Source organism: Haliotis cracherodii, unplaced genomic scaffold (assembly GCF_022045235.1).
Source record: "Haliotis cracherodii isolate W230 unplaced genomic scaffold, xgHalCrac1.p SCAF_24, whole genome shotgun sequence".
Taxonomy (NCBI): Eukaryota; Metazoa; Mollusca; class Gastropoda; order Lepetellida; family Haliotidae; genus Haliotis; species Haliotis cracherodii.
Genome location: NW_027266280.1, coordinates 5,169,505 through 5,195,143, shown reverse-complemented (window position 1 = coordinate 5,195,143; position 25,639 = coordinate 5,169,505). Strand labels below are relative to the sequence as shown.

At 41.0% G+C, this 25,639-nt stretch overlaps 1 protein-coding gene across 1 annotated transcript; it reads left to right on the top strand.

Annotated features, from left to right (window-relative positions):
* The first annotated feature begins 219 nt into the window (after positions 1-219).
* Positions 220-25,639, top strand: LOC139472181 (hornerin-like). Its single transcript, XM_071254557.1, has 8 exons — positions 220-337; positions 4,665-4,955; positions 6,051-6,828; positions 6,994-7,599; positions 7,669-11,042; positions 20,254-20,286; positions 21,131-21,217; positions 24,213-25,639. The coding sequence occupies exons 1-8, from the start codon at positions 220-222 to the stop codon at positions 25,637-25,639; spliced, it is 6,714 nt and encodes a 2,237-aa protein (XP_071110658.1).

Sequence of the window (25,639 nt, the reverse complement as noted above, 5' to 3'; positions counted from 1 at the left end):
CGTTACATGCATCATATACGTCCTACGCACATCAGCGTTACATGCTTCATACACGTCTAACACACATCAACGTTGACAAAGCGTCCTGAAGCAACGTCCTTCGTTTCTGTTTCAGCTCCCTCCTTCACTGTATCGCCCTTTCGTCCAATAGCACGACTCTACAGGGGCCCGTTTGAGGGGCGCCTACCCATTATGCCTTTGATATTACCCAGACCGAACATGCCATTGTACAACATCCCAGTACAACCTCTCCAGCCTCCATGGACCTCACAGCCGCCACAGTTCCACCCACGGACTATGAACCGGGCCCCAGAGATCAGTAACATAGCTCTGCCAGGTAAGGAAAGACATCATCTGCAATCGGACATTATTATTGATTCGGCGACAACTGTGAGTAAAGAGTACTCACTTTGTCACACACTAGACGTTATTTTAAGTTAAAATAAAGCCAAAAGCAGAGCCCAAGGTACGATTCCGACTGTCATGGACGTGTGTCTTATTTTACACACTTTCGAATAATGGAACTGTATTTAACACTCCCCTCTCCCCAACCTACAATTATATGTTCTAATGGAGCCTGTAATTTCCACGCACAATTATTCACTGTTTTTTTAATTATTCACTGTTTTTTAATTATTCACTGTTTTTTTAATTATTCACTAGTTTTTAATTATTCACTGGTTTTTAATTAATCACTGGTTTTTAATTATTCACTGTTTTTTTAATTATTTACTGGGTTTTAATTATTCACTGGTTTTTAATCTAATTCGCTGTAAGTATAAGTTGTTGTGTCGAGACAAGCGTTTGTAGGTATTATGGAATGTGACAAAAACGTGAAATATTAAAATGATTAATTACTTTTTGGTTTGGTTGGTTGGAATATATCGCTGAATCAGCAATATTCCAGCTGTTGACTGCAGTGTGAAGTAGCACGTGGTATATACAGTGCAGGGGACATATAGTTCTACAAGTATATATTTGTGTGTTAATTGAAATCAAATTTGAAAATATATTTTGTGGGTTTTCTGGATGCTATGATTTTTTATTGGTGTTTATATTATTAGACTATTATTCGAACGAATCAACCAGCTTTTATATGATATAGTCCGGACTAGTACCATAAGCCTACCGTGTGTGCATTTAGGTCGCTTTTTAGCGGTCCTTCTGTGTAAATTAACTTATTAACCAACAAATGGAGTTGCGCCAACGACCTGACACTGGCAATGGAATATCGACTCGGGGATCGAGATAGAAGGTGATTTACACCTGTTGTCAGGATCAGCTTGTTCCGATTTCTAATCCAGAAATAACCTTTGAGGTACCCACACCTTACCAAACACTGAATATTGTTTTAACAGAGCTTGTGCGCTTAACAAAATTCAGGCTTTCACTGCGAGAGGACAGAACAGTGAACAGTTAAAATAAAAGCGATAAAAACACTTACTGAACATAAACTATCCCTGCTCATACATTAATGTTTACGACTTCTCTGAAATACGCGTTGTAGGTTAACAGTTTTGGTCATAGGCAAATAATCAACAACTTTTACAACTTAAAAAAAGTAAGAGCCACTTGATTCTTTCATTACACCATAGTTCATCTGCCATGCACTGACATTAGCTTTAGTAATATGAAAGCATCGGTGTTCCTTAATTCATTTAGCAGTATATGTTGATTTTGTTTTACGAAAACTAACTAGATTTGGGGAGAAATAAGTAGTCCGTCCAGATTTTCACTCGTCTCGGACTAACGGACTAGTGGCTGTGTCTAACCCTGAAGTATGGAGGTTCAATACCAAGGCTCATTCGCGTGTTTAACCTGAGATGTTTATTTAGATTCTTTGGCGAGTGGCAGCTATGGGATCAATACAAAACTGCACATGATTTGTATCAGCAGAGACCCGTGAAGATAGAATAGATCTTCAGCAACTCATGCTTGCCGTAAAAGGCGACTAACGGGATCGGGTGGTCATCGATGTCAATCACTGGATTGTCTGGTCTAGACTCGATTATTTACAGACCGCCACCACATAGCTGGAATATTGCTGAGTGCGGCGTTAAACAACCAACCAACATATATCAGCAGAACATTTTCATATGTTCAACGTTAACTTATGCTAATATGTCTTATATATGACACATGTCTATCATGGTAGGTTATAAAATGTAAATATATTGCTTGTGTTTTGAGGTACAGGTAATTTGTCAGGTAGAGACATTCTAATTCATCAGCAATGACATTGTGTGGTTAACATGTACTTCAGAACAACTTGGTATGTACATCGGATGACAACTATATTTTGCAATCGTCTTATTCTTCTGACGTCTATGGCGGTTGACGTTTCATGTCATTCCTTTTAACTTTGATCTATTTGCACTCATGTATGAAGTTGACAGTATTAATGTAGCCACAATCGCTAGTTCGCCAGTTCTTTGTGAGACATCGGTTAACGTGCGTCTGGCCTTTGAAGAGTGGGATATCTAGTTTTATCTATAGTAGAAGGGGGAGGTAGGGTAGCCTAGCAGTTAAAACGTTCGCTCGTCACACCGAAGACCTAGGTTCGATTCCCCTCGAGGGTACAATGTGTGAAGGCCATATGTGGTGTCAACATAAAGTACTGATGGAAATGAAAAAAAATGCTTTGCTGGATTTAATAATCGACACAAAGCATTACGTAGATGTAAATACGAAATACCAAAACAACTGGAAAAGTACTAGACTGGATTTGCGAGATTTATCTCAGTGCTAATGTACTTTACAGGAGGTAATTTGTAGGCACTTTCAACATTCAAAAATAAAACTAAGTCCACATTGACATGGCAGAAACAGGCTATAGGCATTATGCAAATTAACCTGGAAAAAAAGTTATCAAAACATCGATGAAAATAACAGCTATGTTTATGTACATAATAATAATGACATGTTAGTTGTTGTTTGAGAAGGGAATATGATACTTTTACGTTGTGATATTTTTACGATGATTCAATATCCCACAATGCCACTCACAAATCACTAACCACTGACAAATCACATGCACGTGGGTTTCAAGCACCTGTTTTCACCTGTCGTCAAGGTGTCATAGGTCATGGACATTCACCTTGATCTACTAACACCTGGTTATGCTCAGTTTCACAATAGTTTTTTGGCCATATTTTTAAACACTTTTACGTGTAAAAAGACATAAAAACCTTTGATACGCTGTATTTGTGCTAATTGAGTTGTTTGATTATTTAAATATTTTGTATATCAACTGCATTTATTTAAAATCTGAGATCGAAAAAACAGGGGTTTTTTTCATTTACTTTAGGCCCTTGGGCTTAGGGGCAAGGTGTTGACCACGAACTCTTCCTACCGCACTGGGGAAAGCTTAGACATTGCCTTTTCCCGAATATAAAAGCTTATCATCAATAACTTTTTTTAGTACTCTCAACTTTCACAACAACCCACAGCGAAGTGTTAATTGATACATAAGTGAGCTTTATAAACTGTATAAGAAACACTGCATGAGTATATGTCTATTGCGTCGAAAGGGTCAAACCACGCCTTTAACAGATTTATCCTTACCCTTACCAGGGAACGGACACATGTTTTTATACAAGTTGGGTGGGTGGCGTTTGCTACCGGTAGGGAGGACATGCTTACCTTTCACGAACACCTGGTGTCATCACTGATATTCACTGATCCATTCATAGACTTATCACGGCTATTTTGCCTTTTCTCCCACTTTAATCTCTTTTGTCATGCAATCGAGACTGGGTATTCTCTTGCGATGGCATTTCTGTATTTTATTTAATGATTATGGAAAGGGCTTTGTCGCTTCAACTTACACATTTAGTGTGAGTGAGTGAGTGAGTGAGTGAGTGAGTGAGTTGGGTTTAACGCCGCTTTTAACAATGTTCCAGTTATATCGCGGCGTGTCAGCTTAACGTGGGAGGAAAGCCCGAAGTGATGCAGGCCTCAGACGTTTACCACTTCGGTGAACCCCACCAGCACGGGTATGGTGCTGACAAACCTAGAAACATAATCGGGGCGAACCGGGATTCGAACCCATAATCATAGGTTTCTGGTTTCTGCACAGCGAATCGCGGCGCCTTAGACGACTGGGCCACCCGTGTCCCACACACACACAACAAATACATGTTCATTAGTTAACAGGAATGAACGTGACACTTGCAACATTATGCCCCACCTCCAGCCCCTTCGCAACTGTAGGAAATAATTAGGGTTAAGTTTCTCATGTGAATAACAAGAAATGGAAAGGCGCTGGAAATGGAAATGCATTTGCTGTATATGTAGGCATGAAGCCGTACCTGATGGTACAGTTCTCAGAGTGAGCTGTGTTAAACGCCGCTTTTAACAGTATCATAGTTATATCACGGCGTTTAAGCTTAATGTGAATGTGATGCAAGACCTTTACCACCTTGGTGAAACCCACGAGCATGCATATGGTGCTGGCAAACCTAGAAACATAACCGGGGCGAACCGTTGCTACCAGAAATATCGTCAATATTTACAAATAATAGTCACGGACAAATGTCATTTTGGATATACACATGTATGTAGAGGGTCTTGTATTGGCAGGGTAGGTGGGGCCTATACAAAGTACAATATATTACAATGTATATACCTGTTCCTACACCTTACTATTATATGTTGTTTTTCAGCTGTCCCGATTACAGCTACAGCCAAAGGGAGTTTCGATTATCCAAGACAGAAAATTGCTGTAGCTTCCAATACAGTGTCATCCAATTATGACAGCGCTCCAGTTACATTAGCGGCACCACTTCTGTCGACACCCAAATTTGCATTCAACAGACAGATTCGTATTCCCAGTGGGCCCGTCAAAGGAAGTCTGGATATGCCAGTCAGTTTTGTTGTAAAACCAATTGGTGTTGGAATGCAGACTCCTGGAGAATCTTTAGTTAATGGCTTCCCTGTGAGTATGACGGTCGAAGGTATTGTAAGCTCAAAACAAAGCTCACAAAATGGTCAAGCCCCACAAGTAATGAAGCATGGTAAAAATGCTGTACCCTCGGAATATACTCCTGGCGCTAATGCAGGGATTTCTGTCCAGGAAAACCTAGCTGTAGGAGCAAGGCCACAAGGTCCAAATGTCAATCCTGGTCCATCGAATCTGTATCAGGATAAAGGAAGCGGCCAAGCAAATAACGATGCCCAACAACGAACCATTGCCAATGTGATAGAAACCGTTTTACTGACACGGGGTTCACAATTGGATAACCCACGTGCAACTAGTTATCTAAAGCAACAGCAACCAAATCACAGATCTGAACAAAGTCTACTGATTCAGTCAAACGTTCAATCTCAGAGAGCATCGCCTTCAACACGACCCGTTCAGACATCAACTAAACCGCAATATAGCACTGATACGAGTGGTGGTAATGGTACCAACAACTTTTTCCAAGGGTCAAAGCAACAAAGTATTCATCGGCCAATGATGGAGGGAGTTATCCACTCTATGACTTCACAGGTAGGCCAAAGCTACAAAGAACCTATGCTAACATCTTCCAAGCCAAACATTTACGAGTCTATGCAGGGAAATTCTCCCCCAAAGCAAGGTAGTGTCTCCGTCAATGACCAACATACGTATCAACCAACACAGAAAACATATTCACATCAAGGACAAGGAACGTACAGTCAGTATACCTCTGGCACAGCTGGTTCAGCCAATACTATCAGCCCAGCTGCAACTGTAGTCCAGGATCCCCGCCCTCTTACTGTAAGTGATGCATACCCAACAGCGGCAAACACTAAAACACAGACACAATCATCCCACCAAGTAAATGTCATACTTGATAATAAAATTGGAGCTTTTGATGCACAGCCTGTAGGAGATTCCGCTGGTAAAAATATTATGAAAATTAGTTCTAAGGATATGCAAGTCATTGATACGTTGGGAGCATCCAAGCATTCGTCATTCTTTGAGGGAGTAACATCAAGTGATCGGACGAATACAATACAAGATAGGATGTTAACACGGAATCAAATCAAGACAGATGTTGGATCTCCGAGCATGTCACTCGGTGCAGAACAAGCAAATGTTCTCACATCGGGACCTGCGAAGATCAATCACAGTCAAACAACACTTGATACTCAGTTGTCAGGCACACAACACACGATGCAAAGGGCGTTTATTGGAAAGTCAGGAACTACAGAGGTGACACCATCTAGTGGACGACAACTGACACAGGACGGAGCGTCGAATCACGGAGCAGCATCCACAAATGGGCAGAACACAGCTGTAGACATGTCAACACCTGGTGAACAGCAACGGGCATATACCCAAGGAGTCACATCAACCAGTGGACAGTACGGAACTGTAGACATGTCAACACCTGGTGAACAGCAACGGGCATATACCCAAGGAGTCACATCAACCAGTGGACAGTACGGAACTGTAGACATGTCAACATCTGGTGGACAGCAACGGGCATATACCCAAGGAGTCACATCAACCAGTGGACAGTATGGAACTGTAGACATGTCAACATCTGGTGGACAGCAACTGGCATCTAACCAAGGAGTCACATCAGCCAGTGGACAGTACGGAACTGTAGACTTGCTAACATCCGGTGGACAGCAACACACACAGGATGTGACATTTGATCAAGGAGTCACATCAACCACTGGGCAGTACGGAAATTTCGATATGCTAACATCTGGTGGACAACAACTAGCATCCGATCAAGCTGGATCAACCAGTGGACAGTACGGATATATCGATATGCCAACTTCTGGTGGACAACAACTAGCGTCTAATCAAGCTGCATCAACGAGTGGACAGTACGGAACTGTAGATTCGTCAACATCTATTGGACAGCAACTCACAAAGGATGTGACATTTGATCAAGGAGTCACATCAACCAGTGGACAGTACGGACATTTAGATACGCTAACATCCGGTGGACAGCCACTAGCATCCAATCAAGCTGCATCAACAAGTGCACAGTACGGAAATGTCGATATGCCAACATCTGGTGGACAGCAACTAGCGTCTAATCACGCTGCATCAACCACTGGGCAGTTCGGAAATCTCGATATGCCAACATCTGGTGGACAACAACTAGCATCCAATCAAGCTGCATCAACCACTGTGCAGTACGGAAATTTCGATATGCCAACATCTGGTGGACAGCAACTCACACAGGATGTGACATTTGATCAAGGAGTCACATCAACCAGTGGACAGTACGGATATATCGATATGCCAACATCCGGTGGACAGCCAGTAGCATCAAATCAAGCTGCATCAACCAGTGGACAGTACGGAAATGTAGATTCGTCAACATCTAGTGGACAACAACTAGCATCCAATCAAGCTGCATCAACCACTGGACAGTACGGAAATTTCGATATGCTAACATCTGGTGGACAACAACTAGCATCCAATCAAGCTGTATCAACCAGTGGACAGTACGGAAATTTCGATATGCTAACATCTGGTGGACAACAACTAGCATCCAATCAAGCTGCAACAACAAATGGACAGTATGGAACAGTTGACTTGCCAACATCTGGTGGACAGCAACTCACACAGGATGTGACATTTGATCAAGGAGTCACATCAACCACTGGACAGTACAGAAATTTCGATATGCCAACATCTGGTGGACAACAACTAGCGTCTAATCAAGCTGTATCAACCAGTGGACAGTACGGAAATTTCGATATGCCAACATCTGGTGGGCAAAAACTAGCATCCAATCAAGCTGTATCAACCACTGGACAGTACGGAAATGTAGATTCGTCAACATCTGGTGGACAACAACTAGCATCCAATCAAGCTGCATCAACCACTGGACAGTACGGAAATTTCGATATGCCAACATCTGGTGGACAACAACTAGCATCCAATCAAGCTGCATCAACCACTGGACAGTACGGAAATTTCGATATGCCAACATCCGGTGGACAACCAGTAGCATCAAATCAAGCTGCATCAACAAATGGACAGTACGGAACTGTAGACTTGCAAACATCTGGTGGACAGCAACTCACACAGGATGTGATATTTGATCAAGGAGTCAAATCAACCAGTGGACAGCACGGATATATCGATATGCCAACATCTGGTGGACAACAACTAGCATCCAATCAAGCTGCATCAACCAGTGGACAGTACGGAAATTTCGATATGCTAACATCTGGTGGACAACAACTAGCATCCAATCAAGCTGCATCAACCACTGGACAGTACGGAAATTTCGATACGCCAACATCTGGTGGACAACAACTAGCATCCAATCAAGCTGCATCAACCACTGGACAGTACGGAAATTTCGATACGCTAACATCTGGTGGACAACAACTAGCATCCAATCAAGCTGCATCAACCACTGGACAGCACGGAAATTTCGATATGGCAACATCCGGTGGACAGCAACTAGCATCCAATCAAGCTGGATCATCGAATGGACAGTATGGAACTGTAGACTTGCCAACATCTGGTGGACAGCAACTCACACAGGATGTGACATTTGACCAAGGAGTCACATCAACCAGTGGACAGCACGGATATATCGATATGCCAACATCTGGTGAACAACAACTAGCATCCAATCAAGCTGCATCAACCAGTGGACAGTACGGAAATTTCGATATGATAACATCCGGTGGACAGCCAGTAGCATCCAATCAAGCTGTATCAACCACTGGACAGTACGGAAATTTCGATATGGCAACATCCGGTGGACAGCAACTAGCATCCAATCAAGCTGGATCATCGAATGGACAGTATGGAACTGTAGACTTGCCAACATCTGGTGGACAACAACTCACACAGGATGTGACATTTGATCAAGGAGTCACATCAACCAGTGGACAGTACGGATATATCGATATGCCAACATCTGGTGGACAACAACTAGCATCCAATCAAGCTGTATCAACCACTAGACAGTACGGAAATGTAGATTCGTCAGCATCTGGTGGACAACAACTCACACAGGATGTGCCATTTGATCAAGGAGTCACATCAACCAGTGGACAGTACGGATATATCGATATGCCAACATCTGGTGGACAACAACTAGCATCCAATCAAGCTGTATCAACCAGTGGACAGTACGGAAATTTCGATATGCTAACATCTGGTGGACAAAAACTAGCATCCAATCAAATTGCATCAACAAATGGACAGTATGGAACAGTTGACTTGCCAACATCTGGTGGACAGCAACTCACACAGGATGTGTCATTTGATCAAGGAGTCACATCAGCCAGTGGACAGTACGGATATATCGATATGCCAACATCTGATGGACAACAACTAGCATCCAATCAAGCTGGATCAACCAGTGGACAGTACGGATATATCGATATGCCAACATCTGGTGGACAACAACTAGCATCCAATCAAGCTGGATCAACCACTGGACAGTACGGAACTGTAGATTCGTCAACATCTGGTGGGCAGGAACTAGCATCCAATCAAGCTGCGTCAACAAATGGACAGTATGGAACTGTAGACTTGCCAACATCTGGTGGACAGCAACTCACACAGGATGTGACATTTGATCAAGGAGTCACATCAACCACTGGGCAGTACGGATATATCGACATGCCAACATCTGGTGGACAACAACTAGCATCCAATCAAGCTACATCAACCACTGGGCAGTACGGAAATTTCGATATGCCAACATCTGGTGGACAACAACTAGCATCCAATCAAGCTGTGTCAACTAGTGGACAGTACGGAAATTTCGATACCCTAACATCTGGTGGACAACAACTAGCGTCTAATCAAGCTGCATCAACCACTGGACAGTACGAAAATTTCGATACGCTAACATCTGGTGGACAACAACTAGCATCCAATCAAGCTGCATCAACCACTGGACAGTACGGAAATTTCGATACGCTAACATCTGGTGGACAGCCAGTAGCATCAAATCAAGCTGCATCAACAAATGGACAGTACGGAACTGTAGATTCGTTAACATCTGTTGGACAGCAACTCACACAGGATATGATATTTGATCAAGGACTTACATCAACCAGTGGTCAGTACGGAAATATCGATATGCCAACATCTGGTGGACAGCAATTAACACGGGACCTGACATTTAATCAAGGAGTCACATCATCCAATACTCAATATGGGGCTACAGATGTCACTGCTTCTGGTGGAACACAGGCGTTACATGACCTCACACAGAGCACAACAAACCATGGACGATCCTTCGACAAAGGAATATCTACAAACGGACCAACACAACAGAATTCTGCACATAAGATGCATACGATCAAAGAAGAAACAGTTAAACAATCACTGGGACATAGATCAGAAACCAGTTCCCTTTTAGTGAGAACACCTCAACATATCCAGGACCAAACAAACCTGAATCAATATTTTGGAGTAGGTACTAAGGCTTCAGGTGTTGCCGATCAATTAGGCGCAGTAGATGTTCAACATTTGAAACACGTGGATTTGGTTGAAGGGCTAGGCCTTGTGCCAACTATTGCTGGTGTAAATAACTTTGTATTTGGAATGAATGGTGCAGCTGGTGAAGGGCAGGATGCCTTCTATAACAACGTACAGTCTGGATTAACAGGACAAGGATACAGTAACTTGAATGGACCTTCAGACATACCGAATATTCATAAACAGCATGGTGCTCTAGACATGTCATCAAACCCAGGAATGGTATCATCTATTGGTCAGTCTGTATCACTAGATATGCCATCAACTGGTAATCAGTATAGTCATCCTGATTTGTCAGGGAGTCAAGGACTGTCAGCTACAAGTGGCCAGCAGGCACACGTAGATTCAGCCAGTAATCGTGTTGAGATGTCTCGTAAGCAAGGTCCTTATACTGCAACAATGACAACAGTCGAACCTACAAACATAATACACAGTGCTGGATCTGGGTTTTCTACACAGGACTCTAATGGGAATGCCATCAATAATCAGTGGGAACAAGCAGCGGTGACTGGACAAGGTTCTACTGGAACACATAACCAACTAGGTAGCACGGCTACAGGCCCCGAGAAAGAATTTATGAATTTGTTATTGAAAGGTAAAAGCCAGGATTCACAATCAACGAACACGTATTATGCCATTCACGTACCACAGAGAAATCCCGCTCTGAAAAGTACTAACACATTTAATGCTATTGAGCAAGGTTCCAAAATGACTATTATTGACAATACCCGTAGTGGATTTTCAATTAACAAAAACGCAAACTCCATTCCCTCTAACCCTCACCTTTCTGTAAAACCCATCACTAAAACTGCATCCGGTTCTAATTATGAACAAAGTTTTATTTCTAGTGAACAGAAGGCTGCTATACGTGTTGGTAATCGTCCAATGAATATTAAGATAGCACCAGCCACAGCCATGAAAATGATGGACACTCCTCCAAAAGGCATGGAAAATAGTACAGATAAAGACAAAAATGCATCTGCAACAGTCAGAGCCAGGCTGGCTGTCAGAACAAGTAAGTCTACATCACCTCAGAAGTCATCCCCCAATCAAAGCGACACATTTGCACCGCTTAAAAGTTTCAATGTGTTTGCACCAATCGGGTACGGAGCTGGATCTCAACAGAAGCCAAGTGTTCCAAGTGTTATCTCAGAGACAGTTCCTGTTTTTGCATTGGGGGATCGGCAGTTCCTCAGCTTTCCTGAAGGTAAATCCTCCACAATTATGTCTGTAGTTGATACACCTTTTCAGTCAAACACACATACTGCACGATACAACACAGATCCCAACACTCCTTCAGGAGTATTGAATGGCAATGCAATTATCAATGAGGTCAGTTCGCACAATTCAAACCCTCTACATTCCCAAACTGTTAAACCTCGAATAGACACTGCCCCGCTTGAAACAAACACACAAACTACACCCCTATTATCACTCAATAAAACACAATCTCATACAAAACAATCCACATTCAATCACAATGCTGGAACTACAGCGAACCATATAATTATGGAAAACAAATCTAAATTAGCAAATGAAATTCCAACACCTTCCAAATGCGCTATTGAAATCTGCATAGAAAAACACGTCAGTGCACAAAAGATCAAAGAATATTTGAAAAAGAATGCTTCGCCAAAGGCAATAGGGAATTTACATTTAGAAGTTCAACCATATTCCAGCACAAATACAAACATTAATTTTATTTCGAACAAAGCATTCAGAAACAGTGTTAGTTCATCATCCCAAAAGGCAATCCAGGACAACGTCAATTTTCATCCTATAGTTGTTCCATGGACCCAAGGTGATGGTATGCGTCCCTCCTCTTCCACAGAAAGTGTAGTACGTGGTGTTGGCGCCCAACAAACTCATAAACCTTCCCGTAGCAAGGAGACCCTCATCCCTGAAGTACCCACGGGTATTAACCCTACATCAGTAGACAGAACTGTGCATGAGTATTCTTGGTCAAACATTACCCCCAGAAAAACAAATGACATTTCACCAAAACCAGGTAATTTCAATCTCCCCACTCAAGCACAATCTGGACGTACCCACGATACCAATACCTCTGAATCACCTTTAGACAGTACTGGTAATACGTCATACCAAGCACTTCTTGAACACCGTTCCAAACAATCAAAACAGACACTTAAAGCTTCCAAATGCATGACGCAAATCTGCATAGACAAAGAAGTCAGTGAAGCAAACCTCAAGGCATATTTGGCAAACAATGCTTTACCTAAGGCTATAGGGAATATGCAATTAGACGCCCCACCCTCCATCCCTACAAATACCCATACCGACTCAATTAAGAATGAAGTATCCACTTCAAATATAAGTGCGTTCACATCATCACTCAATTCAGTTCAATACAACACTAAAACCTTGCACATGATAGATCCGATTCCAAGCAACTCGGGTTCTATTCCAACGCATCCTACACATCCGAAATTAACAACGGGAAGTTCTAGTGTATCTATGAACACAGGTTCTTATCACATTCCAACACATCCTACAAACCTGTCAAGTCAGACTAACAGTGCTATTACACATTCAAGCACAGGTTCGTCTAATAGTCCAAAACTCCCAACGTACCCGCCCAAAACAATTGGAACTGATGACACATATTCAAACACTGGTTCGTCTACTATTCCAACACTACCTACATATCTGCCAACAACAATTGGAACTGATGACACATATTCAAACACAGGTTCGTCTAATAGTCCAACACTCCCTACGTATCTGCCAACAACAATTGGAACTGATGACACATATTCAAACACAGGTTCGTCTACTATTCCAACACTACCTACATATCTGCCAACAACAATTGGAACTGATGACACATATTCAAACACAGATTCTTCCTATGTTCCAGCACATCCTACAAATCCGCCTGCAAACATTGGCACTGTAAGCTTGCATTCACACACAGATTTGGCCTATGTTCCAACACATCCTACACACCTGTCAACAAACATTGGAACTACTGGTACACGTCCAAACACAGATTCCTTGAAAATTCAAACACATCCTACAAAGCCACCAACAGACCCTGCAACTGCTAGTACACATACAACCACCGGGTCTTCTAATATCCAAACACATCCTACATACTCACCAACAAACACTGGGACTGATGGAACACTTTCAAACTCAGGTTCATTTTCTAATATTCCAACACATAATATACACGCATCAACGAAAACTGAAACTGTGGGTCCACATACTATCGCAAGTCCTTCTCATCCAGCTAACGTGCAAACAAAAACAGGAACTGATAGTTCACATTCAGATACAGCTTCTTCTAATATTCCGACAAATCCAATGTATGTGACATTATACACAGGCTCGTCTGGTAAACATTCAACTATGACCACTGATATTCCAACAAAACCAACATACAAACCAACGAATAGTGAACCAACCAGTACACATCCGGGTTCTTCTCAGTCCCAGATACATGTATCTAACACACAACTGAACACACCGTTCTCTGGTAAACATTCTACTGTACTAACTTCACATATGCTAACATACCTCACTTCACCGTCAACAAAGACTGGTCCTACAAGTACACTTCCCAAAACAATTGAAGATATCACGGGAACAAAATCCAAGATATCCAAAAGCAACGATTCACAAAACCGAACCCATGACTTTCCAACAGCACCAGATAGTTCCAGTCACAAAACATTCCATAATCAATCACAATCTGGACGTACCCACGATACCAATATATTTCAAGAACCATTAGACACTACCAGAAGTACTTCAAACCACGTCCTTTTGGAAAACCACTCACAACATTCAAATCAAAGTTCTAATAAGACACTTAAAGCTTCCAAATGCATGACACAAATCTGTATAAACAAAGAAGTCAGTGAAGCAAAACTCAATGCATATTTGAGAACTAATTCTTCAGCTAAGGCTATAGGGAATATGCAATTAGACGCACCACCCTCCATCCCTACAAATACCCATACCGACTCAATTAAGAATGAAGTATCCACTTCAAATATAAGTGCGTTCACATCATCACTCAATTCAGTTCAATACAACACTAAAACCTTGCACATGATAGATCCGATTCCAAGCAACTCGGGTTCTATTCCAACGCATCCTACACATCCGAAATTAACAACGGGAAGTTCTAGTGTATCTACGAACACAGGTTCTTATCACATTCCAACACATCCTACAAACCTGTCAAGTCAGACTAACAGTGCTATTACACATTCAAGCACAGGTTCGTCTAATAGTCCAAAACTCCCTACGTACCCGCCCAAAACAATTGGAACTGATGACACATATTCAAACACTGGTTCGTCTACTATTCCAACACTACCTACATATCTGCCAACAACAATTGGAACTGATGACACATATTCAAACACAGGTTCGTCTAATAGTCCAACACTCCCTACGTATCCGCCAACAACAATTGGAACTGATGACACATATTCAAACACAGGTTCTTCATATGTTCCAGCACATCCTACAAATCCGCCTGCAAACATTGGCACTGTAAGCTTGCATTCACACACAGATTCGGCCTATGTTCCAACACATCCTACACACCTGTCAACAAACATTGGAACTACTGGTACACGTCCAAACACAGATTCCTTGAAAATTCAAACACATCCTACAAACCCACCAACAGACCCTGCAACTGCTAGTACACATACAACCACCGGGTCTTCTAATATCCAAACACATCCTACATACTCACCAACAAACACTGGGACTGATGGAACACTTTCAAACTCAGGTTCATTTTCTAATATTCCAACACATAATATACACGCATCAACGAAAACTGAAACTGTGGGTCCACATACTATCGCAAGTCCTTCTCATCCAACTAACGTGCAAACAAAAACAGGAACTGATAGTTCAAATTCAGATACTGCTTCTTCTAATATTCCGACAAATCCAATGTATGTGACATTATACACAGGCTCGTCTGGTAAACATTCAACTATGACCACTGATATTCCAACAAAACCAACATACAAACCAACGAATAGTGAACCAACCAGTACACATCCGGGTTCTTCTCAGTCCCAGATACATGTATCTAACACACAACTGAACACATCGTTCTCTGGTAAACATTCTACTGTACTAACTTCACATATGCTAACATACCTCACTTCACCGTCAACAAAGACTGGTCCTACAAGTACACTTCCCAAAACAATTGAAGATATCACGGGAACAAAATCCAAGATATCCAAAAGCAACGATTCACAAAACCGAACCCATGACTTTCCAACAGCACCAGATAGTTCCAGTCACAAAACATTCCATAATCAATCACAATCTGGACGTACCCACGATACCAATATATTTCAAGAACCATTAGACACTACCAGAAGTACTTCAAACAACGTCCTTTTGGAAAAACACTCACAACATTCAAATCAAAGTCCTAATCAGACACTTAAAGCTTCAAAATGCATTACACAAATCTGCATAGACAAAGAAATCAGTGAAGCAAAACTCAATGCATATTTGAGAACTAATTCTTCAGCTAAGGCTATAGGGAATATACAATTAGACGCACCACCCTCCATCCCTACAAATACCCATACCGACTCAATTAAGAATGAAGTATCCACTTCAAATATAAGTGCGTTCACATCATCACTCAATTCAGTTCAATACAACACTAAAACCTTGCACATGATAGATCCGATTCCAAGCAACTCGGGTTCTATTCCAACGCATCCTACACATCCGAAATTAACAACGGGAAGTTCTAGTGTATCTATGAACACAGGTTCTTATCACATTCCAACACATCCTACAAACCTGTCAAGTCAGACTAACAGTGCTATTACACATTCAAGCACAGGTTCGTCTAATAGTCCAAAACTCCCAACGTACCCGCCCAAAACAATTGGAACTGATGACACATATTCAAACACTGGTTCGTCTACTATTCCAACACTCCCTACATATCCGCCAACAACAATTGGAACTGATGACACATATTCAAACACTGGTTCGTCTACTATTCCAACACTCCCTATGTATCCGCCAACAACAATTGGAACTGATGACACATATTCAAACACAGGTTCGTCTACTATTCCAACACTCCCTATGTATCCGCCAACAACAATTGGAACTGATGACACATATTCAAACACAGGTTCGTCTACTATTCCAACACTCCCTATGTATCCGCCAACAACAATTGGAACTGATGACACATATTCAAACACAGGTTCGTCTAATAGTCCAACACTCCCTATGTATCCGCCAACAACAATTGGAACTGATAACACATATTCAAACACAGGTTCGTCTACTATTCCAACACTCCCTATGTATCCGCCAACAACAATTGGAACTGATGGCACATATCCATACACAGATTCGGCCAATGTTCCAACACATCCTACATACGCGCAAACAAACACTGGAACTGCAGGTTTACGTTCAAGCACTGGTGGGTTATATATTCCAACACATTCTACTGACCTGTCTGCAAACACTGGACATGCTACTGCAAATTCAAACACAGACTCTTCCAATATTCCTACACAATATACATACACGCCAATAAACACAGGATCTGCTGGAACACATTCAAGAACAGGCTTTGTGGATATTTCAACACATGCTACTTATCCACCTACAAACACTGAAACTAGTAGCACACATTCAAGCACACGTTCATCGAATTTCCAAACTGATCCTACATTCGCGCCAATGAATACTGGAGCTGCTGGTATACACACACACAAGGGTTCTCCTAATATTCCATCACAGCCTACACACAAGCCAACAAACACCGGAACTGGTATTTTGCATTTAAACACGGGTTCTTCAATTTTCAAAGAACATAATCTTTCCGCGGCAACAAACACAAAACGTGGAGGTACCTCTAATATGCCCACATATCCAACGCCAACAAAAACTGAAAGTGCCAGTAACTCGTTACTTGAAATTGTTAAGGCACATACGACCAGCATTGAAAAACTAACATATGCCTCTACCATTGCTCCTCGTTTACCCACACAGCATTCTGCAATTGGTATCACACATACAGCAGGAAACCATGGCAACGATAAGATAACAACCTCTGTGGAAGAGTCTCTGAGGCAAGCACAGACAGATAGTAATACCCCAAATAGTGTTCAGTCAAATATTGCTTCAATTTTTCAAATAGAGCCCATTGTGGCTCATGTTCCGGGAAACATCCAGTCATCCTTAGATATTGATGGTGGTACATCACATCGGGTAACTCCTGCAAAGCATTTAACTCGATCAGGGCAAGTTCCAAAAGCAAAATGCACTACCCAGATCTGCATAGATAAACAAATAAGTGCTGCAAAAGTTCAGTCATATTTTGACAACAATGCGTCACCGAAAGGCATAGGGAAGCTACTATGGGAAGGAACATCTAGTGGTGAAACACAACATATTAACACCTTTTTCACCAAAGCAGTTGTTTCTCAAGGTCAATATAGAATTGCAACAATGAAAGACGTCCACAACCACATGAGGGTCCAAAGCCAAACGCAATCACATCACACTCAGAACACCAACACATTAGACACTGCAACTGGTACGGGTGATATTCCGACACAGTCAGCGACTTCGGCAAACTGCACCACAGGAGCATGCATAGCCAAAATGATCAGTAATAAACGCCAATCCTATTCGACACAGAATACATTGCAAAGCGCCATGGGGAACCTACAATCGGACAGACAGCCATTACCGACAGATATCAGTTTTGAAAGCCATTCAAACAGTGCATCAACTTCGATAGGAAGTTCCGTCACTTCGCTAAAGAATGCAGGCATTTTACATTCACATTTAGTTAGTAGTAGCCGTAGAATCATCCAGGGAAAGAATAAACAACCTACACAGAAATTTGTCAATATTCCTTCAACTTCTTCTCGATGTCACACTCCAAACTGTATCAATCAACAGGTCCCAATTGCAACGCTGAACACAAATATGACTGACAATGAAACATCCACAATAACAAGTAACATGAATTCTAAACCAGTACCATCATTCCATACATCTCCTCACTCAACACACATCTTTCATGAACAATCATCCGTCAAAGGAAATACGTTCACTCCCCCACAGTCTTACACATACTCTCCCAAGCCTGCAGAGGGTCAATCAGCTACGTTAGCAAAGACTATCATTAACCAGGTCAGTGCCCCTCAAAGCGTAATTAATGCCACAAACATTCCCCATCACCAACACTCACCCAGTGCAAAGCCTTCCAGACAAAACCACAAGCCACAGACACATCATGTGAATACAGCCAATACGCCCCTGAGTCCCAATAGTGAGGTCAACATGCCAGAGCATACAATACAGCACTACGCCCAACGGGACAGAGAACCCATGGTTTCGATGAATGCAGTCACTATTGGAAACTCTCATGGCGAAGCGTCTGCTCTCCATGGTAGAAAACAGTCCAAACCACAAACCTTCCAACATGTAATTAAAAGGTTAATACAACCCTTCGGTTCCAGTTCAAGATCAAACTGCAACAAAACTATGAACTGTATTAATACGGAGATAAGTGATTCGTTGCTTAGTGCATACTTATCAAGGAAAGTTGGGCCAACTCCAATCGGAAAGATGTCCCGTAAGCCTACTGCATCCGATACACAGTCTGAATTCTATGGAAATTTAGACACAGGATCTGCTCCCTCCGTAAATATACAAAACACAAGAGATTCTCGGTTCAATATTGTGAACCATGTGCCACAACAGCCACGTGAGGCTTCTTCGTCAAGGCTTTCGCAAATGAAACAAGCAAAGGGAACATATAGGGGACAAACAAATAAGCTACATCAGAGTGGAACTGAAGTAGAAGCTAACCTTTCAAGTAATAGGACCACACATGCGTCTGGGTTGAGTCCTACCGATCGTTTCATGACCTTCGCGAATGCATTTGAAACACTGATGGAACATTTCTCTAGCCAGGTAGGAACATTGCAAAGGGGAAGCAACATTTCAAATGGAACTGGAACTGGAGTGAGCCACGAAGTTGAGGCAGGCACAACTGAATCTGAACTTCATTTCACAGCAGGTAGTACCGAGATGGGAGTACATTCAGCAAATGGTATTTCAAGTCCACCATATCAAGGTTTCACAAGCCATGACACTTTGCATAACAAGCCATCTTTATCTGGGATCAACAAGGCGGTGGATTTAACTGCCCTTCTGCGAGGAAAGCAAATTCAAAACGGGAGGTTAGTTGGGGGTGGTGAAAAAAGCATTCAAGCCGTATCACACTCAAGCCGAACAGACCAACATCTTTCGACTAGCACTGATGCCACTTCCCCTGCACCTCCATCCCCTCCCTTGACAAACCCTCCCACCCTTAGTAGAGGGGATAAATCCCCAATCTCACCAGGTTTGTACCTTTATAAAGTATGGTGCTGGCATCACCCTTAAGGTATGTGAATATAAATTATGTTTTCAATACAACATTAAACCTTCCACAGGTTTTAGTTTCGTCTTTGTCAAACGTCTTTAATTCCTAAGATGTTGTCACAATGTTCTGAATGTATTGGTTCTATTTGTCAGGTCCCTTATGTTGAGTATGGCAACCACATGGACAGTAATGATGAACGCTGGGCGATCTGATATTACCAAAGTTACAGTGGTCAAATGTGATATATTACTTATAGTTGAACGTATCTCATGGTTATGTTTGCTTGAACATGTAACACACAATATATAGACTATTTACATATAAGTGTAGTTGCCTAAATGTAACTTAACACTCTTTGTCCTTTTTTTATTTCCAGGTATGTTCGATTACACGGTTCAAAATGGACAAGGTATGGGCATATGGCAAACGGAATTGGATTAAGAGTGACTAAACTGGACGAACAAATACAAATAGTTGTGCTGCCAACAGCCGTGAAGAACCATCTCCTTTGACAAAATATACATGTGTATCTCAGAATATATAGCACTTCGAACCGTGGGAATGACACTCTACATGTTATCGTCAACTAGGCTAGTTTCATAGTCAATACACTGGGCGTGTAGCAAATAGTCTCATTTTAACAACCAATTTTAAGCGGATTAATAAAGAAAGTAGACCGGATGTATACCGAAACGTCGCCTTTACAGTATTAAAGAAGTTGTTATCCATAAATTGTGTCTAAGTAATGCCTTTAAACAATTCGATTAATAAACAGTGAGACATGCGTTGTGGTTCCAGTATGGCCATGATGGGCTTTACGTAAAAACTATGTTGCACAGAAATTCATGCAAGTCGAGAAATGACAACATTTATGTGTTTGATAATGCAATAGGTTTCATGAAGTTCGTTCAGTAAGGTCACAGAATATCCAGATAGACGTGTTCATACCTTCAGAGACGCTTGAGGATATTCTTAAGGCAATATACATGCAGATGGTCTAAACAAAGCCGGTGATAATTGCTTTTCGCCATTCAATATACTTATATATTTTATGCTTCTTGTATTATACTCATTTGTACATTATGTTAAATCAAATATTATTCAGTATATCATGATTGATGAGAAAAGCTAACTTTGTCAACGTTCATACAGTGAAAGCAATTTCTCTTGCCACATTATCATCTAGATTTGAACCATTTGACCGTTGGTCAGTCAATACGAACATAAAGTATACATATATGCATTTATTTCAGGTGGAGGGTATTCAGGTTCGACGAACTATGGACCAATCACTAATGATCTACTGGAGTTCTTGTCAACACAAGGATTTAACAGCTTAGGTTAGTATCCCCTTAGATAACATGACATAATATCTAAAAGAACGTTTAATGTATAGTAGGAAACATAGTTCTCTTAATATCACTGGCCGCCTTCTTGGTCTAGCGGTAGGTCGGGCATTCGATCACAATTCTTAAAGACGTTAACAGATGGTACTTGTTGTTACCATACCTGCGGCTCGGCATTAAGTTGTTTAAACAAGGACTGGTCGGCTCGGAGTGTACTGTGTCAGAGGTGGGGTATTCATATTAAACTGCGGCATGGTATCTCAGTGGGCTAGCACTATAAATTCGGCATGTGCATGCACGTCGATATGTATAAGTGCAATAATCTTGAACGAGAGGTTAACCCCATTTCACCCCATCTAACCTAAGAATGTCATTGTTATATAAATGCATGCATTTTTATTGAATGGTAATTAGCCACTTAACTTTGAAAAGGATCCAGCTAATGTTATGATATGAAAGATATACAGCTTACTGGTGTAAGTTTACCCTTCTCAACAGATCAATCAATACTTTATTCAGTATGAAGGTCATAGGCCCTTATACAAATAATAAAGTATGGTAATGACATATACATATTTCCAATATTATTTAACAAATACTTACATCTTTCATAAGCATGATAAATATACAATCGTCCTGATTTTATTTGTTCAGGGACGTGTGTGGCATATATCGTATTTAAATAAATTTATATTTACATTAGTGATACATGTGAAGATGTTTAATATTAATAGCCTCAAGGGAAGCACGTACAAGTAAAAAATGGTATTGATTTTCTATACCTCAATCACATAAAGGACAGTTTCTTACGGATATATCGATTTCGTGCCACCTACCTCTAATATTTTGCAAGTTAACAGTCATCCCCTACTCTAGAATATGTAGGTGAAACTTTAAGCCACAAACAGTATCAGAAAGCAGAATTACATCAGCCTTGTCTTAAACCCAATGCAAAATCCAAATAATATGTTAAATCTCTAAATACATCAAACGCATACTTTAACTGATCTGTTAACACTTTGTTAGCCCTCAACACTTTACCATATAAGCCATAGTAAGACAATAAATGCCCAAATCTCGACTGACGTTATCAAAAGCATTTCTTTAATCAATTAAAGCAACATACAATTTCTTCTTCTTTTTACCTAAACATTTTTCTACAATTGCACATAAGATAAAATTATTATCAATAGTCGAATAAAGTTGACCAAAGTGTGGGTGATTTTCATAAACTTTACTCAGAACACCGGCACATTTTGGAAGTCTTTAAATACACCTGTTTACACTCAGTCAAGATATTCCACTGTAATTATCGGTATTATTTATATCACCCTTTTTATGCAACGAGATATTACCTGACGTAGTCCATTAGTCTGAAAACAGCCACTGTTAAATATCATGGTAAACAAAGAAGGCAGAAAGTGGTTCTGAAGATTTAATCATTAGAAGGAGCACATTATTAATTCCAGGTGATTTTCCATTATATATGTAATAGCTATCTGTATTTCTTCAACTGTGTTAGATTCTGATACAAGCTCTTCAAACTCAAATATATGTATAGGCCTTTTGGATTCATTTTCTATTTCTAATGTAATAAGAAAAATAAGGAGAATAATATTGAAATGATCAAACCAAGTATCGTTTTTAAATATTATTAGAATTTGTTCTTGTATGTGAAATACGTCTTAACTCTTCATAAAAGCTGCTGAATTTGTTATAACTTCATTTAAACTTTCCCTATTTTCCGTTGGTGCTTGTTTGCAGTATCTACAAGTACTCTTGTATTTGTTCCTCAACTTATAATGTTGTATTCTGCTTGAAGAACTCTTGCAAGTTTTTAAGTGTATTAAAATACTCTTGCCTTCCACCTTTGTTGCCTGACATTACGATCAAACTTAATCAGACTTTACGGTATTAATGTCAACTTTCTGAACATTCTGATGATTCAAGTATACAACTGACCCATATTTCTACGGCTTCGTTAACATCTATATCAATAACATTAACCAGGTCTATTACATAATGCTTTATGGCAACCATTTTAAGCATAAACGGGTCAACGTGTGCCTTATTCCATCCATACTTGACATGGTGTATTTTTGTACTGGTAGTTTATAGTTTACACTATCTTATAAATATAAAATTAAAATTACAAGCATGTGCTTAGTCTCAATACTGTTGTCAAATGTTATTTGTTTGTAATAGCTAAAACGTTCAACATAGAAAACGAAATTACCGATGACACTACATCCTTGTTCAGAGATGTAAGTGAAAGAACCACCAGTGACTCAGACAACGCTACCATTGTGTATATGCAGTCTTAATACATAGCGTTGGTCCTCTGAGTCGATGAATCCTTGAATTTAAGTTGAGAGATATTATCAAGAATATTGTACTGTAACCGCTTTATAATGTTCGCGTGAAGGGGGTTTCAGTTGGACGTGAATACGGTCATTTGGTCTAGGTTTGGAATGTTTGATCATATAAAAATTAAAGCCAAAATCTCAATGCCAGACAATAACCAGTCTCGATTATCAGCCGAAACAGATTCTATTAGGGGCAAAATAGCGGGCAAATTATATGAATGGATCACTGATCAGTGATGACACCAGATCGTCACGAAAAGGATATCCTTCCCTCAAAACACTTGCAACCAAATGGAGTTACCAGCGGGACATACCTGGGCCCAATATGTGTAAACTAGTGGAACTCTCTATACAGAAGTCCATGTTTATCCTGATTATGCTTCTTTGTCCATCAGCAACATACACACTCCTCTGGGTTTCACCAAGAGTTTAACCATTTGCAGTCTTAATTACTTTTTTTTTATCCCACATTATATTAACATGCCATGAAAATAGTTAAAAGTTCACCACCACTCAGACATACCGTTCAATATTCACTATCTAATTTTTTTAAAATCATTACGATAAATATACTGAGATCGTGTTAAACGCTAGTCGTGATATTGTGCTTGTGTCTATTTCAGATTCATATCTACAAAATGAGTTAAATCAAGCTTTAGACAGTCCTGTTCCACACACTTCCAACTCGGCTAGTTCCCAATCCCAAGGTCCAAACAGAGGCACAGGTACCACGATGGGTAATGTCATGAAGACCCCGACCCACTCCCAATCCAATACACTTCCTCTAGACATGTCAACAACACCTGGATCTAAGCAATTTCAACTACCCACGAGATCTGCACTTTCCATTGACGTACACATTCCGCACACAGCAGATTCTCCGCCGTCAAGTCAGCCAGGGGTAAACCCACAAACATATGGACCTCCTGGGCCTGCTGCGGCTGTCAATGATAACACAAGGCCGAATTTGGCCAACGAAGCTATTCATAATTCAAACGACGTGGTTTTTGATGTAACGATGGGAATACACGACCAACGCAAACAACCGAATGCTTTGAGGAGCCAAGAGGGAACGCTTAGTAAAAGGGGCTCTACAGAAACAGTTACTTCAGGATCTCTTGATCCAACGGTTAATTCAGGACAAAACACTGCGTCGCATTTGTCTACAGTTGATGCTGGATTTGTAAGTATGAGCGGCGGGGGCACTACACAATCAAGACCGTCAGCTCAAGGACATTCTCACCAACAGCGATTCATGACCCTTGATGGGATAAAGACGTTGCAACGAGGGACGAGTAACACCCAAGCGGGTACACCAGCAAGTGAGGGCCACGATACAAAAGCATCAGAACTACAGTCGAATGTCAACACAGACGGAATTTCTCACGATTCATCTCAGCAGGAAAGCTCAGCCGCAGCAGGAACAACTTCCATTTCTTTCAACTCCCAAGACGTTGGTGGAGCACAGATGGATCCGAATCAACACTCCGGTGGAACTAATGCAATGACATCTGAAATGAACACTATTCCAATAAATGCATACACCTCCCGGCCCCTAAAGAACACCAATGCAGGAACAACGTTTTTCGACAGGACGTCTTTGATAGCATCAGTGGCTAATAGAATACCATCCGATATATTCACAACCCAAAAGGATGTTCAGTCGAGTGATGGAGCTGGTCCATTAACAGCGGCGATGGCGGCGACAGAAACATATGAGCGGACCAGCACAGGGGCACCTAAGTTTAATCAGGGTTTGGACAGTGTCAGTTTTAATGGACAACCTATTTCCAAAGCTGCCCATCAAAAGATCGTGGGGGCACCGGAGTTCTATCAACGGGATTCGCGTTACCATGATGGTGACCAAGGAGAATCAGAAGGACAGGAAATGTCACAAAATATGGTGAATATAAACCCCTTGCTTCTCCATTTCGGTGTCTCAAAAGAAAGACAGATGTCTCCTCACGACAGCCAGCAGTTTCTTTCAAATTCTGAGCGTTCAGCTGGTTATTCGGAATATTCTCCGATGACCTCATTTCAACTCATATGA